Here is a 21,427-nt window from a genome sequence, read left to right on the forward strand (position 1 = left end):
AAACCACTTTAATTTCTTTTTAAAGAATCACTCATGAATTTCAGCTCTTCACCATCATTCATAACAAATGCTTGTTAACACAGCTCACAGGGTCCCTCATGTGTGTTGCAACATGACATTTAAGAACCATGGGTCCAGTCCATTGTAAACCAGGAACCCTTTCCATCTGAGGATATCAGGTGAGATTTTTTTTTCAATGAGTGGTTCAGGGTAAGGCCCTGGCTGTTAACCAGGTGGAAGAGGGAGGGAATAACCATTTATAAAGCACTTATGTCCCAGACAGTGAGCTACACATTAGATTCATTTTCTCAATTAAATCTCTTGACACACCTGAAAGGGAAGAATCATTATTCATATTGTTCAAGTGAGAGAGGCCATTGGTACCAGGAAGGTATATTTCACTAAGGATGTTTGAAGAATTGCAAGTGTTAAATAAGGGTTTCCTCAATCTGAAATGCTCACTTTGTGCAAGGTATCTCAATATCCTTTTCTGGGAGGCAGAATCTTTCATTTTCCACAGGCAGAGAAGGGCCTCTGACTGCCACTCTTCCATTAATTCTCAGATTATCTCTTTGTATTCCAGCCTGCCCTGCCGGGATGTTCAAGGCCAGCCAGGAAGCTGAGGGGTGCTCCCACTGCCCCTCCAACAGCCGATCCCCTTCAGAGGCATCTCCCATCTGTACCTGCCGGACCGGCTATTACCGAGCGGATTTTGACCCCCCAGAAGTGGCATGTACTAGTAAGTGTCTAGTAAGAACTCTGGGCTGTTGAGTTTGGTTCCCTGACAGTGCAAGTGGCAGGCCTGGGGCAGGGGAGACTAAGACAGAAGAACAAAGCAGAAATGGTGGTTGTGGTGCTGAAGTGGACAGCTCCTGTGCTGGGCATGCAGACCCCCTCTGCTTAATAGCACAAGGTTGAGATTATTGTTCTTTCTTACCTCTTTCTCCCAAATGAGAGAGTCTTCTTCTGGTCAAAGCAAGGCAGCTTCTTTCCACTAGATGTTAAAAATCACAGCCTCAAGAGTTCTTGAGTGCAAAATCAAGATCCACTAGGCTATTGCAATAATTCCTAGTCAGCTCCTCCAAGAAACCCCATTGGGCCTGACAGCTGAATATTTTCTGTCTTCACTGCAGTTCCTGTATCTGTGTGACCAGGTTCCTCTCAAAGTCTAATAATTTTATTAGTTGCCCATTTATTTTGTAGTTTGCCTTCCCAGTTACCGAAGGAAGGTCTTTGTGTGCCAGGACCAGATATTCATCTACCTGTGTCCCTTCCAGTGCCCAGTATGGTGCAGCATCTGTGCCCCTGCCAAATGATAAGACCAGAGGCTGGGCTGAAGCACACATCTCTGAGGCAGAAATTCTGTGGGCAGAGGGGCTAATGCTTGGGCTTCACTGCTCTCTCATTCTCTGTTGTAGAGGGAAGGGCAGTCATCTTGCCAAAAGTGGATGAACGGCAACTCCACTCCCTGGGTGGGAGTGGAAGAGGGGAGAATTTTGTCCCAATATTCTCCCCTGTAATCCTGGGGAGACAATAAGCATTACTCTCCCCACACAGTGCTTTAGAGAACTTGCTCCCACTCTCCTGTGTGTTGTAACCCTGAAACAGGCATGGTTTTTTGTTTTCAGTGTTCTCATTGTATTTGGAAGTCAGTGTTCCAGGGTAGCCTCTAGTTATGATATTACTTTTTTCTGCATTAGATGCTGTTGCCTGACTCCCTAGGCTTCCCTTTACCTCTTTGAACCAAATCCCTTCCTCCCACCCCCAGGATAGAAGGGCACAGAGGGAATGTTTCATATATACTTGCAGTTTGATGGACGGGAAAAATGACTCAGCTCAGTATAGAAGACTTTCTTAATTCTGGCCTTGCAGTGTATGTAATCTTTACTGGGGAAAGAAATGAAAGTATCTTCTAGATCAAGGTCCTGAGGTCGATCAATGCTTATAGATTTGAACTGAGGAAAAGCTCATCCTCTTGTAAACTGAATTTCCCCAGACCTCCCTCGCTAGTGCTTGACGTGAACAGAAATTATTCTATTTCTGCTGACTGGAGTCCTTGTCTTCCTGTGGTGGTATAGTCTCTACTGATTCCTGAGGTTCCCCTGTGGGTCTCTATGAGCATGCGAAGAATTATTTAATGTACTTCTTTAGAAGCTGAATCAGTGCTGCCTGGGTGTTCATCCCAAGGACTGGTCTCCATGAGTGCCAAAGCATATGCCCAGGGTCTCACCACTTCCCCCTAAAAACATTCCCGTTTGCTTCTGCCATGAACTCTTTCTCTCTGGCCAGGCTCCCTCTGCAGATCAACTCATGCAAATAGAAATCTGGGCCTCAAGCTTCCCACTTCAGGAGACATACCCTGTAAATCCATCCAGCCCCTGGATAAGGTCACCTACACGGATGGTAGGCCAAAGAGCAGATGCTCAGAATGCCAATGTGGGGCTGTCCTCCTTGCTATACAGCACCTCCCCTGTCCACCTTTCAAGGCTTATCTTCCAACCACCTAACGTGATGTGCTTGAATGAATAGGACCAATCCCTGGAATAAATAGCAATGTCCCAAAGCTTTCAGTCTGCACACTGTAGATCCTCACTTCACTCTGCTTACCCATGTCCTGAGTTCATCTCATTAAAATCACACCTCACCTGTTTTTCTCTCCCATCTCTGGTCCAGCTAGCTCTGGAGATAGGCACACCTTCCTTGCCCCCTGTGGCCCCACCACAATCTCCCCACCTTATCCAGAGTGGGGATGAATGCTAGGCTTGCCTGTATGTGTCACCACATTCTTTTATGTGGTTCTGTGCTCTTATGCCCCCAGTGTAGAGCACTAGGGTCAGACCAGAAATTGCCAAATCAAGGCCACACTTGTCTGTAGTGGTCAGGCCCCAGAGCAGCTCAAGGATGCATGATCCAGCCCCTGGTTCTGGCCTATGGGAGCAAGCACTTGGTGAGGGACCTGGAGGCCAGGCTGGGCTGCAACACAGTACTAGGCAAAACAAGTGTAAATAAACCTATTATTTTATTGAGCCTCATTATATATTTGATTTATTGTGTGCCAGGGAAGTACTGTATGAAAAAGTCAATTTGTTGGCTTTTATAATCTCATTAGGGTTTCCTTTTAAAGCATTCTAATTGGAGGTGCCATCTGTTCTCTTAAAAAGGCATCACACATCGCCACAGTAAATAATTTTTCAGATACAAGGAGCATATCTGGAACCGTTGAGGCCAGGCTTGGCCTTGCACTATAGCCTTGGGGACCCTGACTGGTTCCTCAAGTGGAGCAAGGCAGCCAGGCACGGGCCCAGCCTGGGGAGGGTGCAGGTACTGGTTTACTTTCCCAAGTGTGGTTCTCCATCCATCCAATCAGGAAACAATTACCGCTCACCGGGACCCAGTGAGGACCCAGGTAAGGGGTAGCTCTGTCCCTCAGTGGGCATCTGCAGGGTCTAGGTGGGTGTTGGGGAAAGGGGTCAGTGTTGGGAGTGTCCAGGAGCCCAGGCCTTGAAGTCTGGAAAGGCCTCAGGCTTGGCCTGTTGCCATCATCTTTAAAGGAGATTCTATCATCAGTCATACTCATTCACTGATGATATTGAAATATTTTTAAAACCTTATGATTTAAAATGTGTTCTTTACAAAGCTAAAATACCTGTAGTGCATTAAAATGTGTATTTTTAATAAATCCGGTTAGTCTTCTGGGACTGGAATTTATTCTAAATTAATCTAAATGTTTAGAGTGCATGATAGCCTTTGTAGCCTTGTGTGGGCATTTCTTCATTTTCTTTTTAATCTCCTGGGTAAGCGTAGGACCCCCTTGACATTTGAGAGTCCCCTGGCATCCCTGTGTGTTCAGCATTGTCCTTGACAAGGTTCGTGGACTCAGCAGGGATTTGGATGCACCCCAAGGCAGTGCCACAGGGGCTGGTGTGAGCTCTGACTGAAGTCCAAGGAAGGGGCCCCCTGGGCCCGACTGTGATGATGTTACTGTTGCTGCTCTGGGGACACCCACTTCCCTTCTTCCTTCTTCATCGTGCTCACACCTCTTCCAGGATTAAGCAAAATAGTTTTATAGTCTTTGGCACAATGCCTGGTTCATAGTAAACTCTCAGTCGATGTTAGAACATGCTTTGGTTATATCCCTGGAAAGTGTGAAGATTACAGCAGATATGGAAACTTCCAGCATGATAGAGTTCTAAAAATAAAAGTGACGTTCCCAGGGAGGGTCCAGGTTGACACGGTCTCTGGGCATCACAGCAGAATCCACTGTGTGGCCCCAGACCACTTGGCCTGAAGGTGCTGATGAAAACAAGTGAGGTTATGGCCACCAGAACCAGATGTACTGTGGGAGAAGGAGGGAGGTACAGACCGAGCATCCCAGACTTCAGGTGCTCTTAGGAGGCTGAGAAGCTGGGCAGGAGTGATGGCCAACAAGACTGCCTTCAGTCTTCAGGGAGCAGAGCCCATTGAGTCCTCAGGGTCAGACATGCTTCTTTTCACAGGAGGGTCTGATGGCATGGCAGGCGTGACACAGTCAGCAGAGATGGGGAGCAGCCAGGAACGCATGGGGAAGTGCACAGCAGTGTGAAACCAAGCACCAAAATGCACATCTTTGGTTTTAAATAATTTCTAGTTTACTGGGGGATGAAATGGAAAGGAGGAATTTATGAGGCAGGTAAAAATAGATAATTATGCCTTATAAAATTGCTGTCTGTGGAAAACTATGCAGAAGGACTGGTGTAAAAATAACTACCTTGTTACATTTCTGACCACCAAACCCTTTTTCTTTTTCTTTTTTTTTAAATTTAATTTATTTTTTATTTTTTTCAACATCTAATTATATTTTATTTTATTTTTTTATATGAAATTTATTGTCAAATTGGTTTCCAAACCAAACCCTTTTTCTGTCACCCACATGGAAGAAACTTTGATGGATCACAGAGACAAGCCAGTGCCTATCGTGTTTCTTTATTTCTTCTTCAAATGTAGTGGGTTTCCCTCTGCAGTTTTGATCATAGAAATGTAATGAAGAAGGGGCTTCAGAGATCATTGTCTTGTTCTCTGGGTCCTTCTGCTGTCCCCTCACGTAAACCCTCTGGGGTCCCCTGGAGACCACCCTGACCTCCCTCCTGACTCACATGAAGAGACTGGGAAGTGAGTGGTGAAGCAGGGGTTCTCGGTGTGGCTCCCAGGGGCATGCCCTGGTGCCCAGTACAGCCATGTGAGCAGGGACTTCTCATCATCAGAACCAGGCATGATGGAACCCACAGCAGGAGCTTGGAAGAATAACATGACCGATGTCATTGAGGCCCCAGGATGGAAGCTCAGGTCTGTCTGCCTCCAATGCCATGAACTCACACACGGTGGGAGCTAAAATTTGGTAGCTCTTAGGAGGTCGCTGCAGATGTCCATGGCAGTAATTCACTCTTGAATTGACCTATAGGGAAGGATAGGAGTCCAGTCTTCCCTCACCCATCTCTGTACACTCCAGTTTCTCTTCCTTAAGCTTCTGCTTTCATTCTTTAAGGGCCTCCCCCTCTTTCATCCCAACCATCCCAGGGCAGCAGTGTGGTCCCCAAGGCACAGGGTTTATGCTCCTTGGACTGCCAAAAAGTGGCATTTCCCAGACCCTGGTCTTTCCAGGCAGGCTGAGTGGATTGGAGGAGTGTGCCAGGGACCAGAGGGTGGGAAGGGCATCGGGATGGCAGGAAAATAAGGCAGTCCTCTGCAGCCAGGCATGATGGCCTTCAGGGCATTGTGAAAAGTCTGTAAGGACATAGGCTCATAAACTTTATTCTACCAATCTTGAGTCCTGCTGGGCCACACTCCACAAGATCACCTGTAATGGTTTATTCTTTACCGCAGTGGTATTTAAATATTTATTTTTGAGAGAGAGAGAGAGAGAGGGAGGGAGAGAGAGAGAACAAGTGGGAAAGGGGCAGAGAGAGAGGGAGACACAGAATTGGAAGCAGGCTCCAGGCTCTGAGCTGTTAGCACAGAGCCCAACTTGGGGCTTGAACCCACAAATCATGGGATCATGACCTGAGCTAAAGTCAGACACTTAACTGACTGAGCCACCCAGAAGCCCCCCAGCAGTGGTATTTAAATGCAGTTCCTGGGCACGCAGCCTCAACATCACCTAGGAACTGGCTGGAGATTAAGAGTCTCAGCCCCTCCCTAGACCTACTGGATGAGAAACTCAATGGATTGGGTGGTGGGGAGGCAGTGATCTTAGTTTTAACAAGCCCTCTAGGTGATTCCGAAGCATTCTAAATTTTGAGAACATTGCTTTAAAATTAGGTTGAGTTTCTCTGTCCTCTGCTTAATGGCTCCTGGGGGAGAAAGGCCACTGAGTGAATTTCTGCAGGCCAAAACCACAGGGCCTGCCCCTCCCCATTAGTGTCCCATGTACCGGGCTGGAGAAAGACAGAGACTGCAGATACCTGTTTGTGGAAGAGCAGGGGTGGGGTGTGATATGAGAGTGAATGTGGGAGTGTGCGTCAGTGGTTGTGTTTCAAGGGAAGGTCTCACTGGTTCTCAGCACACCCCCACCTGTCCTGGCTTGGTTGTCTACGCCTTTCTCACTCTGGGGTGGTTGAAGCAGTGTGGAGGCCTCCAGCGCAGCATCAGCTAGGGCTGCGGGCATGATGGGAAACAGAAGTGGGTGGAGGTCAAGGAGCGTGGCCTGATTAGAGCGGGCTCTGGGAGGGTTGAGAGAGAAACTGAGGCAGAAGGAAAGTGAATGGTGGGGAACATTCACCTGAGCTCAGATGGAGGATTGGGTGGGGAGAGAATATAAATGGGTGATGGGCTCATTACTCATCTGGTCTTCCACCCCACTTGGCAGGAAATAGGCCAAAAGGAAGTCTTTGGGGCTGCCACAGCAGACCGCCAGGGCAGGGAGCCCCCCCCAGGGTCACAAACAAGCCACCTGAGTCAGTGATCCAGTTTCATGAATTGAGGACTGCTCGCTTGCCTACATGCCTGCTTTGAGGATGATCTTCAGAAGTGTTTACCTCTTTGAATGTAGGAGTTGCAACATATTGAAAGAGGGTTCCTTTACCCACGGCTTACCAGAGCTTTAGTAAGGGATACAGCGTGTATCCCATTCTGTAGGTAAAAGGCTGCTTGATTTTACTCTGATACATGATCCATGTTGCACGTAAAAAATATAATTTGTGTTTTTTAGAGGGAGGTAGACTGTTTTCCTTGAGATGGAATCTGGGCAGGGGTCATAGATGAACAAGAGTCCTAGGACAAGACGTTTCTCCGGGTGCCTGGATTTGGCTGGTTCATCCATCTGGATGCAGATTTGAGGGACTGTGACAGCAAGCTAAAAACTATTTATAAATGTCACCGCTGTTTCAGGAAGGGTCAGCGCTGCCTGTGTAAACACACTTCCACACTTCTATCATCTACAATTTCCTTTCACAGTTGTTGACCCAAGTGGGTATAACCCTTAGGAGGCTTTGGATAGCTCTAAGTTTTAAGCTGACAGCCAGGGACACGCTACATTTCTGCTGAGGCATTTTATCATGAGGGCGTTTGGAGTTACAGATGGTTAACATTCAGAGCAGCCTTCTAGGTCCTGCCACCCAAATTCTTCCTCAGTGTCAGCCTCTCTCTCCAGCAACCCTGAATATTGTGATGACAGACAGCTGATATGTTTTGTGAGACAGCTCTATTCCATTGTCAGGCAGCCATCATCCATCACTGAGGAATCTTCTGGCCCCTGAGTTGGGTACTGCCTTCTTCCTCCCCTCACCCTTGGTCACCATTGAGGACCAATGTTCTGCAGGCCAGCAGTTGTAGTGTTTAAGAATGAGTTCCTCATCCTTCCTGAATCACCTACCTTAGGCTAAACACCTGTTATATTATCTATTCCCCAAGACACGTGATTTCCTGAACTCCACCATCCTAGCTGGCCTTTTCTGAATCTCTCACATTTATCAATAAAACTCTCAAGATGTGGTAGCCAGAATGAAACATGTGACCCTCACCCCAGAGCACGGTTCAGTGGAAAAGTGATGGATCTTCTCCTCCTGGGGCTGGGATACTGTTGATTGCTCACTGTGGTTCCAGTCCCCATGCCTTAGATCCTACCAGACTTTTGGCCACTAAACATCCAGTGGTTTTGTTTGTCCCTTCAGGAAATGCTACCCATTTGGGTCTTTTCTGCACTGACGAATGTGACTTCAGAAATTTTGTCTTGTGGAGTTAGTTAGGCATAGTGCTCTTCCAAGTCTAGATTATTTTGAATACTGATTTTTGTCATCTTTGAAATGAGAAGTATTAGCAAATTGTTAGGACTGTGGGCTCTGGAATCTGTGCCTGAGTTCAAGTCCTTCTTTGCTGCTTGCCGGCTGTGTGATATGGGGCAAGTGACAGGGCTTCACTGTGTCCTCATTTGCTCATCCATAAAATGGGTAGGGTATTGGTGTCTGCCTCACTGTGTCGTCAGGGGTATTACATGTCATAATACCATTTAGAACGCTGTTTGGCATACAGGAAGCACCCAGTGAAAGTAAGCGATTTCATCTTATGACTGTTGTTAGAGTCGCTCACCCTACTTTGATGCCATTTTCAAAGCAGCTGAAACCTAAGCACTGACATTATCACTTAGCTAACATTTCCTCCTTTGGTCCACAAGTATTTGTGTACTTTCTTTCAGTTACCACGGTTGAAATCTAGGCATGCTCTCTATACTCTTTTTCTCCATAGGCTCATAAACATTTGGAAAAAGAAACAATGTCATTTGGCCTGACTTATACTTAGAGACACGTGCCGGTTCTTGTCCCTCTTTGCTTGAGGCCCACAAAGCACCGGTTTAACTGTGAAGTTTCAGAAGGAGGAGGTGACTGAGGTAAAATGTAATCTGTTCTCTTCTCTCTTTTGAAAATGTGGAATGAAACTGTCCACATGGTTCTAGGACCCCGTTGTGTCCTGAATGCTCCTTGGCAGTCTTCAAGCAATGGCTCTGATGCCAAATTTGCAAGCTCCGGTCCCAGGTGGGGCTGGTCTGGGATGCATGCTGGAGCTTAATAGTAGCTAGAGCTCATGTTTCTTAAATCTTCCCTGCTCCGGTTCTCCGCCTCAGAGGGGAAGACCATCAGAAATAGGTGACTCTGCGGCCTTTGTCCTCTGCCACCACCTCACCTCATCCCCAGGAAGGAAGGATGATGCCTTGCTTTGCACACTCTGAATATTCTACCCCAGTTAGAGCTATTCAGGTATAGGACTGCCTCTGTCCACTGGACTGGGAGCTCTTTGACATGCTAATCTGATTTCTTTTACCCTCTCCATGACCTTATACAGTAGGTACCCATCACAGTTGAGTGTTAAGAGTCCTGCTGTTGGAATCAGGTAGCCCAGGATTGACTCTTGGCTCCACCCTTCCCTTGCAGCGTGGCCTTGGGTAGATTATCTAACCTCTCTGAACCTCTGTTTCTTTTTCATAAACGGAAGCTATAGTTCGTTATTGTACCCACTCTGATAATGAATGTAAAATACCTCAGTACTCAAAGACATATGGGAAGTGCTCCGTAAATGATTGTCATTGTTTTGGTTGTTATGAATAAGGATAAGAGGTGAGTCAGGGTCATATCTAAATTGCCTAATCCAAAATAAGAACAGAATAAAAGTGTGGGGGAAATGGGAATTTTAGAGCAAATATTCCTGGAGATCCATTCTCGGTTGGCTGAATTGTGACATCATCGCCCCCTGTGTCCACCCCATCATAATGTGATCACAAATCTGTGTATCATTTATGTAGACCATCTTGGTCCCCAGCTCCTCACAGGTGGTCTCCAGATGGCCTCCTGATTCCTCCAGTGTTCCCTCTTTCATCCATAGTATTCAGTATCAGACCCTGATCCAATTCTGACACCAAAAGGCCAAGCCCACATGTCATGGTGGAGTCTGGGATGTATCTCACGCCTAGATCTCTGTCCAGTGCTGTCTCTACGGTCGCCATTCAAGATCACCACTGTCAGTTAGCCCTGGAACCCATATCAACCCACTCCACCCCCTTGCTACTGGCCATTGACCCTGATAGCCAGCTTCGGAATCTACCCTCAACTCCATAATGACAGGTGTCGGGGGGAGGGGGGGCGGTCCCTGGCTCCACCCCCTCTTTCATTCCCTGACCCTCCAGTTGCCATATTGGAAACTTGGTAGCAGCCAATACTTTCTCAATCCAGAACTGTGACCTTCCAGATTTCCTGGTTTGGTAACACATGTGAATGTGGCAAGGATACCAGAACCAAAGACCCACATACATCAGCATGGCTTCACTTGTGTTTGACAAAGACTGGGACACGAGGTGTCTTTGACTCTCATCAAAGATTTAGAAGGAAGCCACTTTCAACTTAATGTAAAGGTGGATTACAAACATTGTCCAGAGACCAAAAGCCTCCTGAGAAATTAGCAATCTCCCCCTAACTGGAGGTGTCCAAGAGGGGTGCTTGTGAGGCCTGCCAAGGGGGCTCCTGAATTGTGTGGGAAGGTGGGCAAAGTGAACAAAAGTGGATCTCATAGTCAGTTTGTGTATGCCCATGCTCTCTGAACTACGTGTGGCATAAGACTAGGATGCCAGCGTTTTGTAGTGATTTATTTTGAAACTGTGTGTCTGGTCTTCTGAGAAACTTGGCACACAATTGGCTGGAAAGTGCCCAGTCGGAGCCAGACACCTGAGAACTCTTATGATATGGGGTTGGCTGTGGGCTTAAAGGCTGGGCTCTCCAGTGGATAAATGATCATGAATGACTTTGCAGAGGAAGAGCAGGCTTCAGTCTGAGGTCATCCTGTGGAAGGGCCAGGATTCCCTCCAGCCTGTGCCAGAGGCCACCCTCCATCCCACTCAGTCAAGAGTGCTCTAATTCTGAAGTCACATGAATGACTTATCTCAGAGGCAAAAGGGCAGAGGGCCAGAGGCTGCCTGGACACAAAGGCCCCTCTGTCGTTCCGCCCCCTTCTGTAGAGAGAAGGTCAGGGCAGTGGTAATAGCAGTGTGCTGCCTTCCGCATGGCTCTGGGCTCAGACTTGCAGGAGATACCCAAGGTGACCTTTTGAGCATCTCCTCTGGGTCACCTCTGAGCTCTGTTCACCTTGGAAATGGGGACAAAGATGTTCGATGTTGCCGTCTGGAGTGAGGCCTTCATGGCATCTGTGTAGTGAGATGAAGCTTGGTATAGGCTGGCTCTGCTGGGCCAGGTGTACACAGAAGGTGGGTGGTTTGGTGGGGGCGAGTGGGCCGTGGGTGGTGGGAAGCACTGGGCACCGCCAAGCCCTGACGGTGCTCGGTGAGCACAGATGGAGGGCCGCTCGGTTCCCACATAGAGCACACTGTCTGCTGGCCAGTAAAAGGGAACTGTGAGTAAGGTGAGAATTTGCTCTGTTTGAGAGCGAAGGGCAGTGTTTGTGCCCATGTTCAGTGAAGAGGCTTATGTTTGTGCCTGTGCCTGTGCCTGTAGCCCCTGCTCAGGACTTGGGGCCAAGGCCTCTTCTGAGGAGATGTCATATGCTGTGTCCCATGGCGCTCAACCATGCCGGCCACAAACGATTAGAGCGGGAACGCACGTGCATGACAAGACTGAGAAAATCGCTGACTCTGACTGAGGTCTTACCACATGTGAGGCAGGCACAGTGCTAAGCCCCTGACATGGATCTTCTCAGTCTCACAGAAGAGAAGATAGGTACTCCTGTTATTCCCAATTTATAGGTAAGAAAACAGAGGCCCAGAAGGGCTTACACATCAGTGAGTAGCCAGGCCTGATTTCACCCGGGCCTGACTGGCAAGATTCAGGTCTCTTTACCCTCAGTGCTAAGTTGCTTCCCTCAGGGAGGAAGATGCTCTGCCTCTGAGGCGGCATGGCACCAATCTAGTGACACCCCATTTCGGACAGTGAAGGATCACATTTCATGGGCTGGGACTCATCATGTGATTTCTAGTGTCTGGGAAGCCTATCTTCTGTGAGACTGGGGAAGAGAGAATTGGGTGGGGGAGGCACCAGTGACTTCTGCTGTGTTACACAGCACCCCCCCACCCCCCGCCCCCGGGTGGACATTCGGGCTAACTCCATCCTTTTCCTAATATAAACAATACTGCTGCAAAAATGCTCAGACATACCTTGGGGGGCACATACGCTTGTATTTGTGCAGGAAATTCACCTGGAAATAGAATTGCTGGGTTGGTGGGCACATACACGCAGAAAGGCAATCAATATTACCTAAGTGCTCTCCCAAGGGACTCATCCCATTTACGCCCCTCATGTGCACCTTGCAGAATTCTCCACATACAGACCAGCCTTTACTTTTTGCCAATTTGACTGATCTCCTAGTATTTTTGAATAGTATTTCCCTAATTATAAATTAGGGTGTACTTTTCATATGTTTCTTGACCAGTTTATTTGTCTTCTGGGAATTGACTGTTCATAACCCTTGCCCTTTTTCTATTTTAAAAAATTGATTTCTAGATGCCCACTAATTATACAGGGCATTCTCCCTCCCACCACCGCCCCAGCCCTCCACTTATTTTTAACTCTACTTATGGGTATAGTTTTTTGTGGGGGGAGGTTGTCATATTGACATTTTTATTTAAACCCAACCTGACCATCTTTTTCCTTCTGGTTTTGGGGATTTGAATATTGACTTTTTGCCTGGGTTTGGTATATGTCCTCCTGCTCTAAGGTATAAAAACAGTCTCTGATATTTTCTATTAATAGTGTTTATGTTTAGCTCCTTCCTCCATCTGGAATTTATTGTTGTGTAAGATGTGATCCTGGTGTTCTTACATCTTATTAAAAATAACATCCCATCAACTCCACCTGAATTGTCCACATGTTAGTGAGATGCCCTTTTATTATTTACTAAATGCCCGGTACATACTTACCTTTATTTTTTTCCTGTTGAGAGAATGTTCTGTTCTGGCATCACTTCTAAGCTGTTCTAAAGATGGTACCTTTATAAACGTTTCAATAACTTGTAAATCAAACCCCTACCTTCCATTCGTCAAAAATGCCTTGCCCATTCTCAAACACTTTTTTCTTCAAGACGAACTGTGAAATCAGCTTGGCGCATTTCATTAAGCAGTCCTATTAAATTGAGATTGGGGTTGTATTGAATATATAGATTGCTTCGGGAAGGTCTGTCATTTTTATGATATACCTCTCCATCCAGGAGCACAGTATTGAAGTCTACTTTTGTGCCCTTATGTAAAGTTTTATAGTTGTCTTAATACAAGTATTATTACACAGGACTTGTGAGATTTAATCCTAGGTATTTTATGGGGTTTGTGGCTATTGTGAGTAGGTACCTTTTTTTCATTATATTTGAAAATAGGTTCTGGTTATTGTTAAGAGATGGCTCCTTAGTAGTGAGCTTCCATTGCTGGAAGAATAAACAGAGGCTCGGGTGCTTGGGTGGCTCAGTCAGCTAAGCATCTGACTTCAACTCAGGTCATGATCTTTCAGTTTGCAAGTTTGAGCCCTGCATCGGGCTCTCTGCTGTCAGCACAGAACCTGCTTCAAATCCTGTCTCCCTCTCTCTCTGCCCCTCCCCCACTTGCATGTGCACTCTCTCTGTCTCTCTGTCTCTCTGTCTCTCTCCCTCTCCTCCCCCCGCTCTCAAAAATAAAAATAATAAAAAAAAAAAAAAGAGTCTGGCCAACCAGGTAGGGACTGTAGAGGGCATTCCCCACCAGGGACACACCATGATCTCCAAGGTTTCTTCCTGTTCTGAGAATAAGTGTGTCTATAAAGTGTCAGAATAAGGATTTGATTTTGGATGACCTGTAACTTTCTAGGAGGAATACCTACTTTTCCAATTTCTCTTTTTGCTCCCTTGGCCTTGAATTGTTCTCTTTGGAACCTGGATCTTTTCTGTATACCTAGAGAGAGTCTCTTTGAGAACTGAATGAGATAATGCCTGGCAGATTCTTCTGTGTATTCCCAGGGAAAACCGAATGAATAATCCACGAATCTGGGAGTGCATCTCCACCAGCCTTGTCAGTCAGTGGTTTGTGTGGCTGTAGTACAGGTGCCCACCTCCCCTGCAGATTTTGGACCCCTCAGGGCATATGTCAGTGAATTTTTATACCATAATCTTATACACAGGGCATAGCACATAGTAGGATCTCAATAAACATGTCTAGCTCTATCAGTCACAGATCAATGAAAGATGAGGCTCAGAGAGTGTAAGTGACCTGCGTAGGGTCACACTGTGGCAAAGCTGGCCCTCAGCCCCGATCTTTTTCCTTGTGAGTCTGGTGTATCTCTCACCACTCCACAAGGCCACTGAGCCTCATTGCAGGGCTGGGAAAGAGGTCTTGAAGGCCATGTCTTCAAGATGACATATGCCCTATAGCTCTCCTGGACTTGAAGTATCTCCAAGAAATCTGCAGGAGAGAGTCATGTCAAAGTTTCCCTCTCTCTGGCCTCACCTTGGGCCACAAATAGAAGATTAAGCCTTGTATACCTCCCCACCCAGGCAGTGGTGGGAGACATTCCTACTGAAATACGCTGCCTCTCCAGGTACAGGCGTCTCAGACATCCTCCAGGGGTTCTGCAGCCTTGTAGAAATTAGACGCTTGGGCTTCAGCTCAGGCCAGGTAGAGGGGCCATCTTTTTTCCCAGAATGTGAAATCCACCCCCTCTCTCCCAGACAATTAGCTCCATTGAAGCAGGAGAAACAAGAAGTACTTTCTACAAACATTGCTGTTTGGTGAAATGTGTAACATTAGGTTCTCTGATGCTCCCGAAATCCCTCTCAGCAGGGTCCCTCCTTGTTTTGACTAATCATTTCTTCTTATTACTAACTGTTATGATTAGGAGAATTGCCTGAGTACAGGCCCAGTGTTTCCAAGACCCTAATGAGCAACACGTGCAGACTTGCTCAGCATAGTGCTGGAACCACGGCTGCTCTGTCTCTCTAGGGAAGCTACTGAAACAGCTCAGGAACAAGAGCCTCCTGCCATCCTGAGAGACCCATCCCCCCACCCCCAGCACCTGGATGCATTTGCATTACTCCTGCACCTTACACCCTTAGGTGCCTCCACCCTGGGTGGAAGAGTTGCTAAGGATGAGCTTTGAGAGTGGCCAGGCCTGGACTCAAGTCTTGATTTCATCACTCACCAGCCACATGACTTGAGCAAGCTACTTAATGTCTCTGAGCTACAGTTTCCTCATATATAAAATGGGGACAATAGTTCCTACCTTGTTGAATGTTGGGGAGATGGGATTTTATTAAGTAATATACCAAAATACCTAAGGTAGTACTTTGCATATAGGGTTTGTTATTAAAACAAATCTCAGAATTCCATATATAACTCTGCGAAATGGAAACCAAAGCTCTGCTCTTACAAATGATCCTTGTAGGAATCTACTGTAGGAAAACAGCTGATATCAATCACTCAGTGGCATAAAGCACACAAGTCCCACCAAATCAATGTCTTATCCTTCTGACGACCATGCAGATGGCATAGGTGTCTGTCCACTGGAAGCCTATGTCCCTGGGTTCATTTTAAACTGGTTCCAGAGGTGGCATAAAACTGTCTCTGGGAATATTGGGATCTAGGACTGTTAGGAAAAATAAAGCAACATGATTTCCCCAGGTTTCAACCACCTCTCATCCTTGTCCCGGGGGAGTCTATATTTTGAGGGGAGCAACCAGGGTGCCTCACTTGCAATGGGGCAGGCACCACTCAACTTTCTAGCCCTGCTGCCTCAGGCCTCCAGCACAACCGCCTCTTTGGAAGGGACACCTCAGAACTTGACACGTTACCATCTTCACATTAAGCAAAACAGTGTTCCAAATGTCTGGTGCTCATCACTCACAAATTGTAGATAGTCCTTGGTCTTTTTTTTTTTTTTTGTAAGGATCTCAATAAAGTCCCTCTAAGCTTCTACTATTGAGTGGAGGTTGCCTCACTAGCCCATTTTGATGCCACTACTTTGCACCAGGTCTCTGATAAATTATTTGTGGTTTTCTGATCTGTCTTCCAACAGCCACCCCACATCCCCCAATAAGACTTGAAAACTCCGGCTGCCACTGGCTCCTATTATTGTGGTGTTATTGGTGCCTGACATAGAATCTTAGGAACTGCCCCACTGCTGTCCAAGGCACCTCTGTGAAGGGGGATGGGAGCACGCAGGCACATACCCCTCTCCAAAGTTCTGAACCAGCATGTTACAGGACATCACAACCCTTTGCTTTAGGACAGTGGGCATTCCTGTCCAGTCTCTCCCCCAGAAATTCTACACCTACTGCAGGAATGATGGGAGAGGAATTGGCATCCTCAGGATAGAAAGAGAGAGGGAGAGAGAGAGCTGAACTTAGGCTGGGGAGTGTCATAGCTATACATGGCACCTAAAAAAATAAAGAGAAGTTTCTTTGTTTGGTATTGTTTTTAAATAACCAGTTACCAAAGAAGGAACTACAACTGAATGTGGGTTCACTTCACATTTATGCGATAACTCTACTACATTTCTGATAATTGCAAAATTTCCCTCTTTTGGCTTATGTTACCTTCCAACCCATCCTGCTTTTAGCCCTCTATGCTGTATTGAGGGCAAAGACATAACAACCAGCCTGACTTGGTTTGCTGCATATTTTGCCTCCATAAAAGACCTCTTCATACCTCTACAGCTCGGTTTCTATGTCTGCCTCTGTTCCTAGACTTCTATCTGTCTCTCTATAAAATCTCAAAGGACTTTCTCCTTTCTCCAGAAAGCTTCCCAATTATTCAGACATAGTTCCTTAAGTATGTCTTAACTCAGTTTTCCAAACTACTGTCTTGACTCTGCTCAGCCACAAGAACATTACCTCTGCATTCTTTTGACTTACAATATTTAAGAATCTTGAGTATCACCTGTCCTTCTTGACCCATTCCCAGACTGTATCTCAATCCTTTCTCCTAAAAGAAGACTGAGTTGAGGATGTAGTTTGCTGTAGGGGTAAAGGATGTATTTCCCTGCCCATAGGGTGAGAGAGAACAAGCAAACCCAGATTCCATGTTAAAGCCAGACCACCTCTTGAGAGGCTAGGGAGCAGATATATAGGAGCACAAGAAGGTTAAAAAGAGCTGGACCCATTCTGGAGACACAGCCCCATGCCCATGATTAGGGCTCTCCTCCTTCCTGGATGTGTTTGCAGGGATTAGTGCCCTAAGGTGTATAGACTGGAGCACATAGCCTCCAAGTCTATACATGTAGCTCCAACTGGTAGACAAGGCCCCAGACACCATCTCTGAATATTTTGTTCTGCACTGATCTTATCTTTTCCCAGACACCTATAACTCTTTGTGTCTGTATTACTTACTTTGATCCTTAATTGTATGTGTCCACAGATTCTAGGACCCATGGGTGTGGGGTCTTGCCTGACTAGAAAGCGTCTGGGCTCCCCAGCATCATGGGCTGTGGCTTCCATAGCTTCATGGCTTTCACAGTGCCAGCACAGTTCTGGGCATGGGGTCTCTGCTCAATGAATGAGGGGCTGCACAAGATCAATCTTAATTGGATGAATGGTTCAGGGCTCCAAATCATATAATAATGGCAATACAAATTATAATAGCAACTGATATTTATGGAGTTCCTCTGTGTACAGGCCACACAGCTAAACTCCTTGGGTATATTATCTCATTAAATCCTCAAAACTACCACTTTTCAGTTGAGAGAGTATTAAGGCTTAGAAGTTCACCATCTCAAGGGTCACCAACAAGAGAATATTTTTGAACTTGGTTGCTGTGAACATCTAGGGTGTTCACTGGTTAGTTTCAAGGAACTATGAACCCCTCAGAGTCTCTGAAAACCCATGTTTGTGTTTAAGTATTTGTCCATTTTTCTGGGTAAAATCTTTCTCTTTCATCAAATCCTTCAAGCAGTTTTGCACACAACGTGGAGGATCCCATCTCTGGCCTGACGCAGAACAGTGCAATCTCAGCCTGCACATAGGGTCTCCCTGGAAAGCTTCACCTCATTGTGGTTGTCACCCTCACCAGCTCCCCATGGGGAGGGATGCAAGTATATAGATCCTGGCTGCAGCAAGGCACAGTTAGCTGGACCCTACCTGGTTGGCACCTTGGACCAGGCTGAAGTTCACATCTAAATTCTGAAACCAGGAAGTTGGCCTTATTAAGATTCCTGATAAAGGAATTGGCTTTCAGGGCTGACCTATCTTCAGCAGATTTTCCCTTTGATTACTCAGGAGTGCTCTTATTTCCAGCTTAATGCCTACAAATAAACTTACTCACCCTGTCTCTCCATTCTTTAAAAAAAAAAAAAAAATTCATCCTGCCCAAATCGCATTAAGAAGCAGGAGATTCTATCTCAGTATGGCAACACTTGGGCTAATCTTGTGTCTCTAGAAGGATCTTTTCTGTTTAACTCTTTGAGGTCCCAGTGCCAACTGTACTCACGCAGGCTGAGCCAACCTCTCAGGCACATTCTGGAAAACACAGAGCCCTATCCTCATGACCCAGGACCTACCATGCCCCTCCCACTTAAGCCAGCTCAGTGGTTTTCCCATATTTTAAAAGGACTGAGTCTCTTTAGCCCTTTTCACAGGAAGCTTTCATCAGTAGTAACCGTGGCAACAGATCAGAGAAGCTTCAAAAAGCCTGTCTGTATATAATTAAGAAAAACGAGGACATGGACGCAAGAGCAGGGAGCTTTAGACAAGGAGACTGTGGCTCTGAGCCCCTACCACTGCATGCACTGAGGCCTTTTGCTGACGGAGATGAAGAATTTTCTTCTCTTTCTGGCCTCCCCCTCAACTCCCCCCGCCTTTTGACATTTTTGTTTGGTTGCCTCAGTTGGCCTCCTTCCTGAGGATGTTGAGTGGAGCTCTGGTTCTGGACAGACACTCCCCACAGGGGTAAGGGCCTCAAGCCCAGGGAGTGCTGCCTGGAGGGGTAGAGGTGGCCTAGCACCTTTCTCTAGGGACATTTATTCAGAGGCCAAACATGCTGTGGTCAGACTCTCCCAAGTACAGGCAAGGCTGAGCAACCTGCTGGCAGGAACGTGCCCTTATCATTAGGCTGATGGAGCACAGACCAGGGACCATTGCCATTTTAGCTACCCAGAGACTGGCCCCTGGCTTGCCCTGCCCAGAGCAGGCCTCCTGGGAAAAGGGGCAGGAGCTAAGCATTGTTGGGAGGCAATCTTTTTTTTTTTTTATTTCTTTAATGTTTATTCATTTATTTTGAGAGAGAGAGAAAGAGCTTGAGCAGGGGAGTGGCAGAGATAGAGGGAGAGAGAGAATCCCAGGCAGGCTCTGTGCTGTCAGCACAGAGCCTGATGTGGGTCTAGAACTCATGAACCATGAGATCATCACCCGAGCCAAAATCAAGAGTTGGATGCTTAGCCGACTGAGCCACCCAGGTACCCCACTGGGAAGCAGTCTTAACCTGGGGGCTATTTTATTTTATAGCACTTACTTTTATCTGAAGTCATCTCATTTATCTCCATGTTTCCTTCTTTCTTTCCTTCTTCCTTCTGTCTGTTTTCTCTCACCAGAATGTAAGTAAGTTCCATGGGAGCAGAAGTTTGTCTATCTGGCCTTTCCCTAACCTCTGAGTGCCTAGAATTACACAGGAGTATTTGTTAAAGAAGTGAGTGAGTGAATGAATGAGTAGTGAACAGGATCCCAATCATTGTTTGTGGACCAGACTCGGGCCATCTCCACAGATGTGTCCTGTGAGCCCAGGCACTCTGCTGGGCTCTGAAACAAGACACACCCCTACTCTTGAGGACATGGCGGGGAAGGACACACAGCAAGACATATTTGGGGTCTTCTAGCTTTCCTTGAAAGGAAAGGATTCAGATATACGCAGTTCTGGAATCAATAACCATGGGCCCTATAGGTCCCCATAGGTCCCCATTCATGCCCCACAGATGCATTTGCTCTGGAAAGCAGCCATGAAAGAGAATGGTGCAGTAGTTGCTTTATATGAAGGCTGTGTCTAAATAAACATGAAAAAATCTTGTTGGAAACCTGCCACTTTTCTTCCTGAGCAGGGAGCAGGCACGGGGCAGCATCAAATGGGATCATCCCACCTGCCAGGGACACCACTGGATCAAGGGACAGGGAAGTCCTCTCCAAACCAGCTCCTCACTTGCCACCTTTATCTCACTAAAGCCTCTACCACTCAGGGCCACAAGCAGTCTTCCCTGTTACCACAACTGTATCCTCCCTCTGCCCCACAGCAGGGCATCTCATGCTGGGATAGGGTGATCTTAAGTTGTGCACCCTGAACAGAGGTCAAAACCAAGAGTGAGGAGCCTCCCCTGAGCAAAGAGCTGGGGCATGTGAACCATGGAGATAAGCCAGCCACAAGCTCCCACCCACCAGGAAGCCACAGCGTGGTGAGTTCAACACAGAGGAAGAGATCATCACAGTGCAATAATGGAATCTGTGTTAGCATCTAGAAATAGGCTTATGGAAGCCCAAGGGTGGGGGGTACGTGACTGCAGGCATCAGAGAAGCCTCCTGGTGGAATTGAGTGCTAGATCTTGGATGGTGAGCAGGAGTTCATCAAATGGATAAGGAGGAAAGGAATTGCAGACAGAAGAGAACACCATGCAGAGGCTCAGGGGCATGAAGGGAGTTTAGTATGCACAGGAAATCACAGGAATCTTCCTACAGGCCACAGTATAAGGCCACTTGAGGGTCAAGTGACCAGGGATAAGATCATGAGTAAGACGACTACATGGGGACTTGAAGGATGTGGAAAGGAGGTAAACTTTTGGGCAGTTGCAGTTTGAGCAGGGGAACACTATGATCTCATGGGCATTTCAGAACCCACACTCTGGCAGAATAGAACGGACAGGAGGGGTGCAAAGCAGTGTGGGAGGATTCACAAGAAGGCTGTTGCTCTAGGGCAGGAAAGTCCACAGGGCCTGGAGTTCTAAGGGGGTGAAGATATTGAGGAAGGGAACATTCTGAGGACAAAGAGGTGGGGCATCACCTCAGTGACTGAATGTGGGGGACACAGAAGATGTGACTGTCAGGGTCTGGCTGCTGATCACGCAGGGTGTCAAGCAAGGGAAGGACTGAATGGCATTCTCCGCATTTGTCAGGTGGGATGCCAAAAGAAAAGCAGTGACGGGGCGGGGGTGCGGGGGGGTGGGTAATAACTGGACTGCACTTGCCCAAGCAAGGAGAGAGGAGACCCTCCACTTTGGAAAGCTTGGCTGGAGGGCGAAGAAGAGAGGGCAGTCAACATAGATGCCAGTGGTGGTGCTTTAGCTTTTAAAATAGCAAAAATCTAATGGGAGTTTAAGTGGAGAAGGTGGAGCCAGGGGAGAAGGTGAAGATTAAGGTCATGGGAGAAAGGAGATAATGACATGGGGAGGCCTCCACAGGGTGGGAAGAATGGGTGGTCCCTCTCCTGGGCAGTACCTATCTCTGCTCTGCCAACCAAGGCTGCTTTCCAGTGATG

General features: G+C 47.0%; 1 protein-coding gene across 1 annotated transcript in view; it reads left to right on the forward strand.

Moving 5' to 3' along the window:
- Positions 1-597: 597 nt before the first annotated feature.
- Positions 598-21,427, forward strand: part of EPHB1 (EPH receptor B1) — a 143,294-nt gene continuing 122,464 nt past the window's right edge. Inside the window, exon 1 of the mRNA XM_032594577.1 lies at positions 598-739. Within this exon, the coding sequence (XP_032450468.1) occupies positions 598-739 (142 nt within the window). The remainder of the gene's footprint in view (positions 740-21,427) is intronic.

The sequence above is a fragment of the Lynx canadensis genome, chromosome C2 (assembly GCF_007474595.2).
Source record: "Lynx canadensis isolate LIC74 chromosome C2, mLynCan4.pri.v2, whole genome shotgun sequence".
Lineage (NCBI taxonomy): Eukaryota > Metazoa > Chordata > Mammalia > Carnivora > Felidae > Lynx > Lynx canadensis.